This window comes from Calonectris borealis, chromosome 14 (assembly GCF_964195595.1).
Source record: "Calonectris borealis chromosome 14, bCalBor7.hap1.2, whole genome shotgun sequence".
NCBI lineage: Eukaryota > Metazoa > Chordata > Aves > Procellariiformes > Procellariidae > Calonectris > Calonectris borealis.
The window spans coordinates 6,831,355-6,849,604 of NC_134325.1; the positions used below are offsets into that span (position 1 = coordinate 6,831,355).

Here is an 18,250-nt window from a genome sequence, read left to right on the forward strand (position 1 = left end):
AACTACAAGTGCTTCGTGTGGACAAATACCAATAGCTAATGAAGAAATTAATTATTAGTATAAAAGCACTCTAATAAACTAGTACCTATATGCTGTCTTTGCAAATTGTTACCTTTATAAGACAAGACAGTTTTGATGGTCAAGCATTGCTTAACAAATCCTCTATATTTTCTCTGTTTTTAAACAGTTGTTTGTATATACTACATGCATTATTTATGGAACTAACGGAATTCTTTTACAGGAGTCAGATCTTTCAAAAAGTAATGATAGGGTTTTTTTAAGTCAGTGACCAGAATGTTTTCCAGCTTTTCGGTTGCCTTGCAGAAATGAGAATGCTGTCTATGATGTACAAACAAACAGGTTCTGGCAGTGTCTAGCGTTTTTTTCACATGATCGTATCAGTACTAGGCAGAAAATTATTTAGAAATTGAACATGGTAGCATAGATTTGTATGTGTACATGCTCACAATACCTAGTCTGGCAAACTTCATAGTCTGAAAGGGGCTCTGAACTCTCACAGAAATTTATTGAAGCTACTTTGTATCTTTGCAAGGAAACAGCTTGCATGTAAACATGGCCACAAAGCACAAGAATGGACTATGTCCCTTATACCTTTGTGTTTCTGCTTTCACTTGGACTCTGAACAGGTGTGGACATTTGTGCGCACTGCAAGGTCAGGAAGAATAAAAATGTCATGCAATTTTATGGAAACAGTTTAAAACTGGAGATATGATGGCGTTATAAATACCTGTTTGTTACATTTTCCTGTTTAATGCATTGTGTATGATTAGATGTACTTTGCTAAATCACCACTTGACAGTAAGGAGAATGGAAAAGATGAGATAATGTAGTGTATTCTTGTATTCTGACATATATTTCTAAGCTTTGAAGTGATCAGCGCAGTGTTTTAAAATATGGACGATATTCTCTTATATCCAGCATAGGTCTGCTTTGGGCATATTTTAAATGAGAGATCTGTCTTACTGAGCTCTTTAATTACAGAAAATCACTGTTTCACAATTTTCCAAATGCTCTGTCTTGCTTAACATATTAAGCAAAAGGAACAAGCTCAGAGAATGGGAAGAAGGTTACATTGTGAATATGAATATCTACCCTGATCAAAGAAATTAATTGCTAGAATGAGTCTTCTTCCAAAAGTTAAGATATTTCTTAGATAGACTTATTCTCCTATGGCACTGAAACAAGATATATGTCAGAAAGAATTTCTTCCATAATTGCATATGAAAAGTTTCGAAAGATATAAAAGTTCTGATACTAGATTTACATCCTTAAAAAATATTCCTTGTCTTTATTCAAATAAACTTATAGATACACTGAAGGTTGAATGCAGCAGAAATAACTATAGAATACAGAAATAATTACAGAAGTATCAAACAAGACGCAGAACAGCATTTATGTGAAAAAAAATCTTGATTTTACATAAATCTGTCAAAAATACATGACACATTTGAATAATAAAATATTGTAAAATATACAAAATTAAATAGTAGAGAATGAAATATATTTTGAAATGCATATAGTAAGCATTCATTACCGTAGTAAGTCAAGGAATTTGAATTCAGTGAAATTTTTATCTTCTATTATGGGGGAACAGCATAGATTATTTTACTAAACAAAACATGCATTCAAAATAAGATGCATGGAATGTATAAGTTAGCAGCAGCATTAAATGTGGGCCAAAGAACTGTCAGGGTTTCCAAATGATTCTTTCATAGAAGTACTTCTGTTTCCTTAGTTTCTAATACATTTAAAAATAAGCTACATAACTTATTTTTATAGTGCCAGGAACTTTTCAAATAGAACCAAGGCAAAAGCATTACTGAGCTGCTGGAAATTTTAAATAATTCTTTGTAAATGCCCTAGGTTAATTTAGATCTCTGAAAACACATTAGGAAATTAAGCTGTAATGTGAGCTAATTCAAATTTTAATTTGGCAAAAAGAACGATCCAGCCACATAGTTAATGTAAATAGAAGCATAACACAGAGAAATTAATGAGGTTTCCTTTCGTTGAATCTTAAAGGAGGCAGATAATTAGCTTCTTTTGTTATTATTGCTGGAGAATGTGGTATTGTCTTCGAGGTGTAAAGTAACTGCTGCTTGCAAAATGATGTGTTCATTTGTCTTTTCCTAATAATTATTTACATTAAACTCTTGTAGGATGAAGCAGCCCAGCCACTGAATCTTTCAGCCCGACCCAAAACAGCTGAACCTGTCAAATCCCCAACATCTCCCACACAGAACCTCTTCCCAGCTAGTAAAAGCAGTCCAGTGACAGTGACGAACAAGAGTGGCATCCCCAGCCCGCTCGGTGGATCTCTGGGAAGAGGATCCTCTTTAGGTAACTAATCTGTCCTGGGGCAGGGAGAAAACTGGCAAGTTTTCTACATGAAATCTCAGGTTGAGCACACTTCTGAATTAAGCAGATATTTGGGCCTACATTTCTGTTTAAAATGGAAAAAAAAAATCGCAGGGAAAATTTTCAAAGAACTCTTGAATGCCAAGGTTTTACAAGAGTGACCACAATGATGCAGCAGTCATATGCATCTACAAGAAATACAACAAATAAATATATAACCTAAGAAATATACATACATACAAATATATACACATAAGTAAATAGAAATGCATATATAAAATGTGTAAAAGAGGTTTGTATGAGTATCTTCCCCAAAGACATCAATTGGGTGTATACATACAAAGTTAATTTTTGAATTTTGACCTCTGGACCAAACAAACAAAAAAATACCTTTGAATGCACATAGAGCCTGACTAGATGGTAGACGTACACACATAATGGCTCATGTGATTAGTGTACTTGCAATGCAAGAGTGTAACATACCTTAAAATAAACAAGTTTTCAAGCACTTTCTTCAACCAGGGTCAGGGAATATTCAGTATCTCCATATAAACCAGAAGCCAGGCAAGAAGGTAACTCCAAATGTGGTTTTCAGCTATTTAGCCCAAATATACCATTAGTTTTATCCAGAACAGCATCCTAAAAGAAATCTAATCCTCTGCATTCTGGGTATTAAGTTCATCTTACAAAGACCATATGCTGAAGATATATATTTTTTTTTTTAAACAAAGACAGAACGGCTTCAGTCCAGCCAGTTTATTTTATTATTTGTTCATTTTATTATTTCTTCATGTTTTTATTATTTGTTCACCCATCTGTCAAGATTTTCTTAATTCATATGGTTGCAAATAGTGAAATTTTGACCTGTGTTCAAGATTCTTTTAATTAAGAAATAAAGCTTATTAAGTAATGAAACAAAATTGATCTGAATACTATGTATGAAGACTACCTTAACCAGTCAAGAAACAGAATCAAGAGCTGCAAAATGTAGATGATCAGCCCTAAAGTTCAAATAGCAAATTTTAACAGTGACTAAATACTTACTACAGACCACTTATTCACAATCTGTAACTCAAGTGTACTTGTAAAATATATAGAAACACTTGTGAATAATGAACAGATATGTTAAATACATACATTAAATATATAAAAATTATGATTTGTTCCATTCCCAAAACACTTGGGAACATCACGATCTCTGAAAGATACTTTCTGCAGCTAGTTAGGTATTCTACCTGTCAATTTATTTCCAGCTATCACTGCACTATCTAACATTAGAAAGTGGCATATCAGTTTAAAGTCATAGACCATTCCAGAGAAATGGCTAGAGAAGATATGCCTACGGTGTGAATGTTTTTCATGTAAAGTCATAAAAACTTTTCCTCTGAACCCTTAAGTATAAAAGAAGTCAAGGAAACATTGTCAAAAATCAGCAAACAACGTAGGAGCTTTTGTTCCATTTTTACGATAAATTTAGTGATTGGGAGTCTAAGTCTCATTAAAAGTCATGCAAATACGGTTCCCAACTTACTTAGGCTCCAGAATGGAACTTAGTTGCTGAATCGGTTCAGAGCATTGGAAATTTTACCCAGCAAGAACAATGGTTGTTCTCTAATATGTTACTTTTATTTTGGAGAGGGGTGCTTCATTCAGACAGAAAACATCACATTCAGTTCCATCTGAAACAGCAGTTTGCATCTCTTCTCATCTAGGCCACAGTATTAAATCAACTGTTTGGTTCCCAGGATAAAGCATGAGAAACCCTTCATCTTAACCTTTTTTATTTTAAAATAATTCAGGGTCTTTCAAGGTTGAATTTGCTATATTTTAGTCAGCTGAACTTCAATGAAGTCAGAAGAATATGAAAATTATTTTTGAAGGAGAATTCCAAATCTTAGCCTGTGTGGTTTTGTTTGTTTTTTTATAGTGGACTGTTAGTAAGTACAAAATCTGACAAATTCAGAGCTTTTATAAAAGACATTTGCTTGTCAGGCAGATGCACAGGTCATGCACAAACTTTGATTGCTCAAAATTTCCTAGCTAGAATGTGTACCAGTCCATGTGCAGTATAGAGGATACTCCCATGCAGGAACAGGTGGATCAAGTTAAAGCTTCATCACAGGAACATAAAACAACCAGTCACCAAATAATTGCTGTCTTTTGGCCTCAAATCAGAAACTGTATCTGGAGTACTCATCTTTACTTCTAGCATGCATTTTAAGATGCGACAGGAATGTTTTGTGTGAGTTTGATGCATGTTTAAAAGTTTATCTTTCTGTCCAGGGTGATAGAAAGAAAACCATTTTTTCTCTACTGATTTAGAGTTTTATACTCATGTTAAGGTGATAACAAGTTCTGTCCCTCAAAAGTAATTGTTGCTGCTCTTTCCGAAATGGAAAGCTAAATGTCTGGAGCGATAGTTCTCTCAATAAAGAAATTCTAAAAATTGACATAGACTTCTATGGCCAAGATTTCTTTCTCCTTTGTTCATTTTATTAATTATTATTAATACTTCAAAGGCTTCCCAGTTAAGCTTCAGAATACTGTTGTCTTAAACACATATTTAACTTTGAACTTTGAGTCCATGTGTATGCTCAGATACCTCCAGGTATGCCAAGACTTCAGTGGTTGTATTTATGACAGCAAAAGAAGTGCACAGGCTTATCAATCACTTCTATAGATTAAGTCAGCCTTCAAACAGACAACAATTGCCACTCCTCCTCCTTTTGCAGTGTTAGTTGGGTGCAGCTCTAACACTGTGAGAGCTGAGTGCTTACCTCGTCTTCTAATTTGGATAATTACCTAAATAAAGTGTGTTCTCTGTTTATAGATATCCTTTCCAGTCTTAATTCACCTGCCCTATTTGGGGACCAGGACACAGTAATGAAAGCCATTCAAGAGGCTCGAAAAATGAGAGAGCAGATCCAAAGGGAGCAGCAGCAACAGCAGCCGCATGGTGTTGATGGAAAATTGCCCTCCATGAATAACATGGGTCTAAACAACTGCAGAAATGAAAAGGTAATGTCTCCCACTGCCACACAGTCTGTCATTCATTCTTCTTTTCCCTGCAAATAGCTTCTTACTTTTATATAAAATTTCTTTTTAGGGCTTTTAGCCATCTCTGATTTCACGTTAAATACACCTTGTCACTTCATAGTACTGCACTACAAACTTCTCTACGTTTACATGACAGCATTCAAAAAAGCAGTCCTGTGCACTCATGCGATTAAGCTGTAAGCATGCATATAACAACATGGAAAATGAATTGGTTGCAGCTACCACTGTTTGCGGTCACTAGATTTTGAATTGTGCTTTTGAGAATGATTGGATTGATAAATATGGCAAAAAGGCCAGTTATGTACTAGCATGGTCAAGTATTACAATGCTATTGAATGTATCTGAGTGTGCTTGAATCTGTGACTCAGATGCAACAAAGCATTTAGGCTTAAAACAGTGCTTTTGGCTCTTAGTTTCAATGGGAAGTTAGAGATTAAAGTTCTTGGTTGAATCTTGGCCAAGTTTCCGAACACTAAAATGAAATGGGGCACTACAATAAAATGGTAAATGAGAGAAAGTGGTGAGAGAACGTGACCAGCATTGGACTGAGCAGGACATCATTCAGTTTACAAAACAGCAAGCTGGATCATATCCGGAAGGTGAGGAACAGTTTCTATCACACACACTTTAAGGTCTGCTCAGAGGACAAAGAAGTCTCTTGGAAAATACTTTGTATCTATCTGTGTTGTCCTGCTCTGTGGCCTTTCCAAGGTCTACGAGATCTGCTCCAGGAGCAGGTCTCTGTGTGTATAACAGAGCCTGTGAACACTGAATCAGGTAATTGGCTGAGCTGTAAAGCAGTCCTTTTGATGAAGAATGCTCCTCTGTTAACTTCCCTAGAAATGGTTTATGCTGCAAAATATACAGCACACAAGTTATTTTTCACCACGGACACAAAATCAGTTATATACCACAATACTTATTCCAGTTAACTGGAAAGGGAAAAATATTATCCCGGTAATCACTATGGCATTGGCAAATAGGAACAGTTACGATGCAATTTAATAATGAATGAAAAGAAAACTGACACATTCATTAGCCTATAAAGCAACTAGTGTTTCAGACTATTTGCTGCAAAAAAAAAAGAAAAAATTGAAAAACAGGTAGCTTTCAATGCCTATAATTCATTAATGAAAATTCTGTGATATATCTGTATATTAGAGAGTAGGTTCTTTCTATCTTGGGGGAGCGGGGGAAGATTATATTATACTCCAAAGACTAACAGGAATTTTTAGTCCAAGTTGAGTATAAGACCTAGCAGAATATTAACTATATCTTAAACCGAGAATTTGATGATACTATGATCTTTTCCCAACCCACAAGGGAATACTTGGTGAGTAAGTGGATTGTAGCAAGGCACGGAAAGGCAAAGAAATGTTGTAAACAGACCCATCAAAGATTGATACATACCTTTTAATCTAATTTTATATTTTTGCTTGATAGGTTCTTTACAGTACTTAAAACAAGAGAAAGGCTCAGTGTCTATTAAAAAGATTTGTTAAACTGTTACCACACAGGATTAACAATGCTTTTACAAGTCTAATTCAGAGGCTAATAAATATGTATTTCTGCTAGTGTTAGTTTAAATGTCAGCATTGAAAAACTCATTTAATACAGATTGATACTATGGAAAAATATAGAAATTAACAACTAATCAAGCAGCCCATATTCAGACAACATTCTAATTGTAAAGTCAGTATTTTTCTTAACTAACTAAGAGGTAGGGTACTAAAGCCCAAGTTATAAAAATAAAATAAATGTCACACCTATGATCAGTATTAAGAGTTTATAAAATTATGCTTATTTTAAAATATATTTTATGAGTTTCAGTGGCTTGACATTTAAAAATATCTAATACACTATAAGGGCTATTAAAAGAATTCTTAACATTTGATTTGACTTTGAAAAGTAAGTATAAAAATGGCATCCTCTTACTTATCAGGTCTGTTCCCTGAGTATTTTCAGTACCATGTTTATGTCTTGTATTCAATATAACAAGTTTCTATTTCGTCTTTCACCTTTTAAAGCAGAGCCAGTAAATATTTCAGTGAATAATCTGAAATTTCTTTTTTGTGCTGGTTACTAGCAATACACAGATTGATGTACAGCTTCCAGATTGAGGTTATACATCAGGCAGTCAGAGGAACAATTTTTTTTTTTACTTGCAAATATAGCAGAGTCAATTGGAACTCTTTAACAAATATAAACAACATCATTCTCAAATGCCATCTTTTATGGGGAGACTTTTCATGGTAGCACTTGCAAATTTTAAAACATAAGAATAAAATAGCAGCAAGGAAATCTGTTGTTAAATCTCTCAGTGCCCTTATATAATCCTGCTGGGTTTATTTATTGTAGCATGTACTATAGAGTGAACCATTAAGGCAGGAAAAAGTTGTAATATGTACTTTGGTTTTACCTTTAGTATACTTAGTCTGTTATTCTTGCTCTGTAGATGCAAGAAAAGGCAGGGTTTACAAAAGAATAGGATATAAATCAGTCATTTTAAATGATGATATATCCCCACTTTCTGTCCTAAAGAAAATAAAAGAATTAAGTCAGTCATTAATATTAAGGGAATGTATTTATATTTTATAGCAAGTATAAAATACATTAAAACCAGAAGCATCCTTTGAACAAACAGAATTCTAGAATACTATTCTTTCCCCCTTTACCCTCTGCCTTTCAATTTTTACATTATGATATATTTCTTTTACTCTAAAGATGCAGGATGATGAAAATGGGGGGGAACGATAGATCACTTCAATTAGCAAAACATAATTTTGAAATAATTTTATGCCAAGAAGATTGTGTATAGTTTCTGTCATAATCCCAATGAAGCTGTGATAACATAGTTGCAATTTTGGATTGGTTTCTTTTGAAGAATCAGGACCCTATGTTTTCAGGACCAAATTTTCAGAAATTGGTTTCAGGTAATTAGACTTGTATAAATGAGTAGCTAGAAGCCAGCACCAGAAAAAGATGACAAATTAATTGCCTGCAGCTTGTTTAAAAATGCTGTTGAGTTCTGGTCAGTTACTGGTCTTCAAGTTCAGATAGCTGGTAATAGTTTGTTGTGCAAATGATTGCACTTACAAAATTATGTACATAGCTTCAAAGCCTGGGCTTAGGCCTTTTTGAAAATGTGTCATTTAAATCTCAGAAAGCTTTGTATTTGGTTAGAGACACAGAATTGAAAATTGCCTCTGTTCCTATTCTGCTGTTCAAAAAAATCTCCTACAAAGCTTTAAAAGTGCTCACAGAGATTCACTCATCAGAAAGACCAAAACAAAAACATGCAGCACTCTGGCACAGTCAAACTTTGTCATTTGCTAAAGCTTTAAGGTTAGGCTATACTTTTGAGATGATACCGTTCTATGGACATCTACAATTACGGAGTTATTTCAGTTTGTGTACTGTTGTGGGTTAGGGTAGGCAGGTAAGCACCACGCAGCCACCCCCTCACTCCCCTCCAGCAGGATGGGGAAGAGAATCAGAAGGGTAAAAGTGAGAAAACTCATGGGTTGAGACAGTTTAACAAGTAAAGGAAAAGCCATGTGCACAAGCAAAGCAAAATAAGGAATTCATTCACTACTACCCATTGGCAGGCAGATGTTTAGCCATTTCCAGGAAAGCAGGGCTTCAGCATGTTGACAGTTACTTGGGAAGACAAATGCCAAAAGTCCGAACATTTCCCCTTCCTCCTTCTTCCCCCAGCTTTTATTGCTGAGCATGACGTCATATGGTGTGGAATATCCCTTTGGTCAGTTGGGGTCAGCTGTCCTGGCTGTGCCCCCTCTTGCGTACCCCCAGCCTACTTGCTGGTGGGCCAGCATAAGAAACAGAAAAGGCCTTGATGCTGTAGAAGCACTGTTCAGCAATAGCTAAAACATCTCTGTGTTATCAGCACTGTTTTGGTCACAAATCCAAAACACAGCGCCGTGCGAACTAAAATTAACTCTGGCTCAGCCAGTACAGTGCACGCACCGCAAAAAGTCATTGTATCAGAGTTGACTTTTTCTACTCCACCTGGTGCTGATCAGGTGTAGTCTGACTGACGAAAAGCAAGAAGTAACTGTGTCAGTGGTTTCACAGAGTAAACAAAAACACCAGGGAAGGGAAGAGAATTAGGAAAATCCAGAAAATAGGCTACAGAGCTCTTTCTATGTGATATAAGCAAAAGTAAAATCATACAAAAATTGGCTTTGTTTAGAGGATATGACTTTTTCCAGTCAAGCCATGTTTACCTTCAACAAAAAAGAGTACTTAAAATTTGCATTGCTAGAGCTATTTGTATTTATCTTAGTATTTCGAACTAGCATGATTGCCTGGAAGATTTGCTTTGATTTAAGGCTTTAAATGAACCTGAAAATGCTATATAATTTATAATTCTGAAGTGAAAACACTTCAGAAAATCTTTGTAGAAAAAATATAGGCAGAAATGTGTTAATTTCACTGGAGAAAAATATATGAAGTCAAGATAGGACATATACCCAATTAATAATCACAACATATCTGCTAGACCCAAGGATATACCCCTATCTCCCCATTTACTTACCCACAAAGCGTATTCATTGAGATCTGAGAGGAAGCAGAATTTAATATAACATTTTTATGTTTATATTCCATTCCCACTCTTTTGTAGATTTTCAGGCAACTGTGTATTTGCAGTAGGAAACCAGAATTAGACCCCCAAAATAAATGACATGAGTCATCGCCTACTTCCTGGGAATTATGGTACTTTAGCACCTCTTATAATGAGCCTTTTATTCCTTTCTTATTTCTAAATCAAAGTTTTACAAGTTGAATCCACATCATTTATCCTAATATAGACCACAGTTTGTATGCAAAATGTGTACATTCTTAAAAATGTATTATTTACCCTTGGAGACGTTACAGGCTATTGATCAAATCCATATTTAGGCACTTGGATTTGACTTGATAAGCCATAACGACCCCTTTGGAGGTGTTACGGTCTGCTGTATTTAGGGACTGTTAAATATGTGGATTATTGACACAATAGAGTGTAACAACTCCTCTGGAGCTGTTACGGTTCATCATTTATATGAAGCTACTGCACATGCGTACAAACTTTGCGTGATAAAAACACTTCAGGAAGTCTTTGCAGCAAAAGTTACTAGTCATGCATAATCTCCTTTTCACTGCCTACAACCCTGCAATGACTCCATCATTGTTTTGCTTTTTTCTAAATGCAAACAGTACTGGATTATGTTGCCGACAGTTTTTTACCAGCTTTTTTCTCCCCATACGTTCAGTATTATAGACAGAACAACTGCATGAGGCAGGAGTCACACTTTTTTCTGCAAATGCAGGGTATTTCTCAGCAATCACCAAGAGAAGCACCTTGTTATTGGCATCCTTGTTATTAGTCATTTCGCAATTCAGTTTAGAAAAAAAGCACATAGTTAAGAAAATACTTTTCCAGTGCGTCCTGCATTCAATTATCTTTTCTCCTTTTACCTAAAGTAGTCATGACCACTCTTAAATTGAGAACACGAATAAATTGGTCAAAAGGGCCTTGTGGATTTTTATAAATATTTATGAATAAGTGGTTTAGATTTGCAGGGACTGATATGTTCTCATTCGCTTTTATCTTTTAAGAAAAACTTCTTAGATTTTCTTTTTTCCTTTAGTTTCCTATAGAAGAATATTTGTAACTTGTAAGTAAGAGATCAATGCTTATATTTCAGTCTGCTGGGAGACATAACAGAAACTATAAGGATTTTCAATTGGATCCTTATTTCTGTTGGTTAAATCTTAGTTCTATTTGTAATTGAAGGGCAAATACCTCATAATTAGGCCAAAAAATGGAAAACAATATCAACAGCAAATGACTAGTTTTGCAAAGTTACTCCTTTTATTACGGTATTGTCTCGATAGTCATTGTACCAAGTTCTGTTCTCACTGCAACTGAAGGATGGTCCCGCCCCATATAGCTTACACTTCGGTATAATTTAATTTAAGTTTAAATATATATATTTAGATTCTATAATAGAAAATCTGGAACTGTATAGAGAGAAAAAAGAAAGACACTGGTTTACTTAAGGAACTGTTAGCGTGGTCTCACTTTCTTGCAAGAATATAGGCAATTTATTCAACTCAGTGGGAGTGTATTCCATCTGTCTAATGAAGAATCTGATTTCCACAAAGAGACACTGCAACTGGGAAACTGTTTTTCCTGAATACGTCATTCTGCTCAGTCGACAAACCTTTCCCTGGGGAGTTCCTGAGACATAGAAGGACATGTTGCATAGAGACAACCTCTTTACTGTTCCATCATTTTATAACAGATAAATGATTTGTCTGAGTTAAATGCCCCAGAATAGGGAAAAGTTTCAAATAAAAATCCCAGCAGTCCTCATAATTCTTACAAAACAAATGTCCTTTATACTTTACTGTGAATTTGGCCAATTTAGTAATCTGCTTGTAGCTGTACATAATGTATGTAAGTAATGATTTTTTTATATTGGGTGTTCAGAGTTAACTTCCTAAAGCCATATTTGTGCACCAGTATTTTATTCTAAAAAAACTTTATTTAAAAACAAAAAGAAAGAAATATAAAAATATTTTGCTCCAAAAGTTTTTGAAACTGCAATAATTTTGCAATTTCATTTTTAGGCTTAGGGTTTATCCTAGCTACATGAAAAATGTGCCTTCATTTTCTATCAACTGTAATATTTCCTTAATAATTTTGAAAGAAAAATAGTGACTCAAGTGAAAATTTTCTAAAGTAGCTGCAATGCAGGAGCCTAAGTCCCACTGAACTAGCTCTGAAAATTTTACCCCAAGGCAGACAAGCAGATTTGCAACTGCGTGTACAGTAACAGTCGCTTTTCAGTGAAATTCAGCAGTTTTGTATTCTTCTCCAGCACTTTTTACAATAATTTGGACAATTCAGAATTTCAGCTGATGTAATACTGCCCCCTTTTATTAGAACGGGAAAACATGCTGGACTTCAAACATTTAGTTTTGTAGCTGGAGAAATTATGTGTATTTATGCTGTTGCTTCCAATATTTGAAATTGCATGACAGGATAAGCTAAAGCATGAAATCAATATAAGTTTATAACAGTGAATGAGGGGAAAAAAGTAATGATTCCAAGCAACATTTTTGCAGGGTGTATTGTGTGTGTTATGACTGGACTTCCTAGGCAGCATATCACGCCAGGGAATTCCCTGCTATTTTTTCAAGAAGTTCAAGGTGTTGATGATTTTTGCTTTTGTATGAATTTCATTGTCATATGTGCTTGCATTGGTTTTCTAAATCAGTGTATTTATAGGATAACAGTAGGGCACAGAGAGCATTGTAATTTTTTTTCTTTCTTTTTTTTCTTTCTGTTGTGAGGTTTGATCAGGAATTAGATGCATCTTTGAATAGCTGAATGATTTTAATATCTCTCAGACACAGAGAAGTGTTGCAGTGAATTTATCTCTACAATTAGAACTTTAAAATGTAATTTGAAATTAAATTCAAAACAGAGCATCTTGGAAAAAAGAAGGTCTCCAACCATATCTTTTAAAGAGAAATGTTTCCATTATAAACAAACAAGAAAAAAAAAAAAATCTGACTTTCAATATAACCCTGAAGCCTGTACTATATCACTAGCTTTTGTAGATATCACAGGAAATAAAATCAGGCTTAGAAATTGTACCCGTACTTAAAGAAATGTTTTATCTGATCTCTATGTATTTAGTGAGGAAGGTGATGGAAGTTGTAACTGCACATGCACAAAGGGGTCAAATACAGCCATAACGCTGGTACTCATGTTATAAGAGTTATGGGAGGAAAATACCATTGCTAACTTTAGCCTCTGTAGGAGAACATAGCTCCATTATCAAGGCCAGGTTCATAATGGGAACCAGGTGCAGAAGGCTGTGAGTATGAAATCTTGTCAGGTCTGTTCCTCAAATTCAAGAGAGAGAAATATTAAAGCTGCTCATGAAACGTTAACTTTCTGTCTCTACGTAGCACATGATTCAGCCTTTAACTGATCACATGCTATTGCTCAAATACTACTATTTACACCTAAATATTAATACTCATGCCTACCAATATATGTACAATTTTTTTTTTCAGACTTACTTTGTATGTTTTGTGTTGAAAGACATAAAAATAATGTATTTGAAATTTACATTAAAAATACATGTTCACTGAAACTGTGGAACTGACAGCAAAAAGACAAAAAGACATAGTGCAAAATCTCCGGCATATGTAGGTCATCTAAATTTACAGATAAGTTAGCTTTGTCACCAGCTTACTAGGGATCCAGTTTTGCACCTATGGAAGAATTTACTGTGCAGACCTTTATTTTTAAGCATTTTGCTCAATTTTCTTACTTTCCAAAATTGTCTTGATAAAGTTGGTAGTTTGTGCATTTCTGTTCCAACATATTGCAGTTAAATGGTTAGTCCCTCAAATTATGTAGAGGCTGATTAAAATAAAGTCTAAATTATTTGTCTATTGATTAAATTATCGAAATCAATTAATTAAGTGAAAAACATGCAATCTTTGCAAGGTATAAATCACGGAAACTTTATTGGACCATAAATTTAAAAAAAGTTGGACCAGTTCAATAATGATGTACATATGTAAGAAATTAAAAGAAAATGTACCTAAACATAAAGAATCTATATGAAACATTATTATTTGAATAACTATATGCACATATATATATAGGTGTGTATGTGTGTATATATAGACACACACATACACACTGTGTAGTGAAGAAACTTCCCATATTAGGTGAAATTTTAAAGTTTTTCATGCTTCCAGTTCAATCACAAGAGTACTTGGCAATAGGATATTATTTTCAGGAAAGAAACCAGCACACTCTTTTGGTATTAATAGCTATTTTTGCATTTGAATATTGGCTACTAGCGTTTCTGCCACTACCTATGCTTAATAGTATGCTTGTATGGTCGCTGAACACAACTATGGTTTTTTATTTCTGTTGTCAGGGCTACTTGAAGGGGTTGCCTAGCTGCAGGTTTTAGACCTCATTAATAATGATGATGATGATAATAATAATAATAAAAAGGGGATTTGGCCCCTTTCTTCTTTTGCCTTTCTAGCTCAAGAAAAAATGCCAAATACACTGCTTTTTCACTTGCATGGGGTATTTCCTGTGAAAAGGATAAAAGCTTTGCTCTGTTTTGGTCTTCTCCCTTAAATCTTGGAGCAACAAAAAATCCCAAAGGAACAGAATTAGATTAAAATGGGTCCCGAGGGTGAATGTTGGAAAATATGCACAAACCAACAAGGATAATTTTTCCCAAAGGATGATGTTCTGCCATAAAGGATAGTGTCTTTGTGATGACTGTAACAGCATAATGATTGTATCTTATGTACAATACATTTCCTAAGCTACTCAGGAGACTTTGCAGATATATACTGAAATGTATTCCATGTTTTTGTTAGCTTCTCCACAAAACAATAAAGAGGTTGAAAATCATTGTTCAAACATAAATTTGCTAGGACAGGAATATATTCATTGATTTAAATTGTGGGTCAGAATGGCAGCTGCACAATCCTATCATATCACTTCTTCAATTGTCTTGAGAACTACAGAATACATTTGCATATTATTTCACACTTAGATCCAAGCAGAGACATCCACAAAAGTTACTGCCATTTATTTCCAAGACCTGTGTATTCCTCTAAGTAAATTCACAACACCAAATACATTGTCAATATAACTCTTTAAAGTGCAGTAGATTAAGTACAGCAAGGATAAATTGGGATTACTTTCTCTGATACTTCATTACTTTCTAAAATTAAAGATGTCTCCTGTTTCTCAGGTATCATTAGGCTGCATCAGTAGGTATGATAAATTGAAATACACTCCCTGTTGTTGAAGGATATTTACTTAGCTGCCTGTTTGTGGGATTATACGGTACTTTGTGCTGGCTTAACTGTTTTGCTTCAAACAAAAGAATAAGCATGCTAGCAGGTAAAATTGTCTTCTTTTATCTCATGAAAAGACTTGAGCAAATAATGCAAAACAGTATTTGCAAATGTTTGTTTGAAATCTGATTAACGGAGTTTGACCATGCTTATTCCTTCCTTTGTTTTCTTTTCACAAATATTCATGCAAATGGATTTTTATTGCATTTATTTGCATATGAACATGGACATTTGTGCACAATTAGGCATTTGCTGTTTATGCCCAAATTGCTTACCCCCTGTTCATAAAAAACAGAGGCTTTGATGCAGCACACTTCAAACTCCATGCTGACCCAATGAGGAACACAGTATCAGGGGGCTTTTCCAGCCCCTGATACAGTGTCAATGCTAATTATAGATCTTTACAACAACTCTGTGAACTCTGCAGCAATTTAATCTAGGGGTCCTGCAGGCCTTGCTGCGCTATGCCTTACCACTGCCATCTTTTTCCTACCAATGGTATGCCAGAGGCAGGTTCATCCATTTTTCTGTGGTGTTGAAGCTAATGGATACAGGGGTTGATAGATAGAAGTAAAGGCTTTCCACTACCTGGGAGGTCTTTTGGCTGAGAGAATTCCCAGTTGCTTTTTTCAGGTAGTTTCAGCAATACTTATCACTGAGTCAGGCACTGAAAACAATATAATTTGTCTTAGGTGGCCAGACTTAGGTAGCATAAATCACAAGCAGCAAACTATTGAACATTTAAGTGCATGGTTCATGCATAACTCAAAAGTTACATTGTTAGAACACTTACAAGTTACTCATACATGTATAGAAATTGCTGATCCTCCAGGGGTAGTTTGAAAAGATAAGAAAGACTATATTTGTTGGATAAATTGTTCACTGCACATAGCTTGTCCATCTGTAGTAACATAATACTAACTCCATAAACAGGTCTATCTCAATTGGAAATGTGTAACAGGGTAATAAATGATATTCAACATCAGATTACTCGTACTAAAATCATGTTCAAGTCATAGTAAGCTGTTATAACACTACTTAAAACCTAAAGTATGCCTAACCCACAAGCTGAAATTGCCCAGCTTACATCCCGAAAATCTATAGACAACATTAATTTCCCAGTATTTCACTTTTATGCCTGTGGCCTCTAACATGTTGCAAATGCTTCTATAAGAAAGGCTGGAAAAACATATCAAATTTCTGTTCTCTTCCACTTGCTGACATTCATTAACTGAGGGAGAACACTGAGACAAGGTTTTGGAAAGATCTCCTCTTCACCTCCACCCCTTCCAAAGCAATTTATTAAAGAGCCAGTAAGAGAAGTGGACACTTATGGTTTAATGTCAGATCTGTGTTGCTGGGTGCATGCTTTCACTGTTATCTTGCCAAAGGCTTCTTGAGATAGCAGGCAATGGATGCATTCTTAGCTCACTACCATTTTCTTTGCATCCTTGAGTTAGATTTCTAACTAACAATTTCATTATATGGCTCCTATTCAGATAAGCTATCTTTTTATATACGTACAGATTCTTGCTTAGTGCATCCTACTTTTACGTGCTTGTTCCCTTCCATTTTGGATGCCAGTACGAATAGAAGCCATCACTGGGAGGATATGAGTTAGAACTGTACACAAAGTGAGTCACTGACACATCATATACTATAAAACTTATTGGTCTGTCAAGGGTTCAGCAGGTTGCCAAAACATATTCAGTTGCCAGCTCTTTGCCAGAATTCTGTTCCTCGCCTGATGCCACTCAAGCTCTTTTAATACTCATGAATAACATTAGGTTGTGTGGCTGCACTCTTCCTCCCAAGGGATTCCCCTTTATCAAGGGATTACCTGCATGACCTTTGTTTAACTCCTGTGTTTTATTCTTCAATATCACACTACAGGTCATACTACCTCCTGACAAATGTCTCATTGATGAAGTGTATGTCAACTCTTTGTTTCCCTTCAGAAATAACCCAAAATTTATAAATACAAGAAAGATATTTTCCTGCAAAGTATTGCTCCCACCCTCTTTCACCCAAGGTTTATTTTTTCTCTTTCTTTGTGAGGAACGGGCTGAGTTAATATTCACAGTTATAGACTGACAATATATAGACCAGGATACCTATCAGTCCTCTGCACTAAATAGCATGCTTTGCTATGTAGGATTTCCATTCTATTCAGCGCAAAAGCCATCCGTAGTTTATCAGTATATACTCACTACCATTGTCAGGCAAAAGTAATGAACTGCAGTATGGGAAATTTGTAGTGAATGTGTGAGTTATCCTATAAGGGAAGGAGATGAAGTGTACTACTTTCTTGTTTTATCAAGTGATTTCCCTTTATCTCCATCTATGCCATATTACTGTAGCTACCTGAGAATATGTGTTATGAGAACATAAAGAACCCAGTTAAAAGGGGAAAAAAGCACCCAATTTCCTGTTCGTGACCCCATTTAAGTTCTCTTAATGTAAAGCATTTGCTATGTTGAGGATGGCTTTCAGCATATGTGCCTCTCTGAATTAGGACCCACATTACTTACTCATCTTTCAACTGTTCTGAGATTCCACTCCTGCAGTATTAGGAATGCTCCTAGCGTGGTGTAGACTACGGTTTAGGTAATGGAAGTCTCTATCATTCTCTTATCATAAGAGAGAGGGAAATTTTCTTGCAGTGTTTGCAATGATCTGCTAGCTCAGGTCTCCTTTCCTTTTTTCCCTGCTGCTGCTCTTCCCTGCTGCTTACCCTCACTGTGCTTTTGCTGGGACTCTTGTAGTGTCTCATGGAAACAACATCCTCATATTACTGTTGTGTGTCACATCTTAATTAATTAATAGAATACCACACAATTTCCACAGTAGAATTCCCACTAACATCTTGCACGCTGAAAAGTGAATATTA

The 18,250-nt window shown here is 35.2% G+C and overlaps 1 protein-coding gene across 15 annotated transcripts in view; it reads left to right on the plus strand.

Annotated features, from left to right (window-relative positions):
* SOX6 (SRY-box transcription factor 6) overlaps positions 1–18,250 on the plus strand; it is a 375,857-nt gene that overhangs the window by 310,797 nt on the left and 46,810 nt on the right. For all 15 annotated transcript variants that reach the window (XM_075162744.1, XM_075162748.1, XM_075162750.1 and 12 more), the window contains 2 exons: positions 2,181–2,361; positions 5,210–5,397. In XM_075162744.1, coding sequence (XP_075018845.1) covers positions 2,181–2,361; positions 5,210–5,397 — 369 coding nt within the window. The remainder of the gene's footprint in view (positions 1–2,180; positions 2,362–5,209; positions 5,398–18,250) is intronic.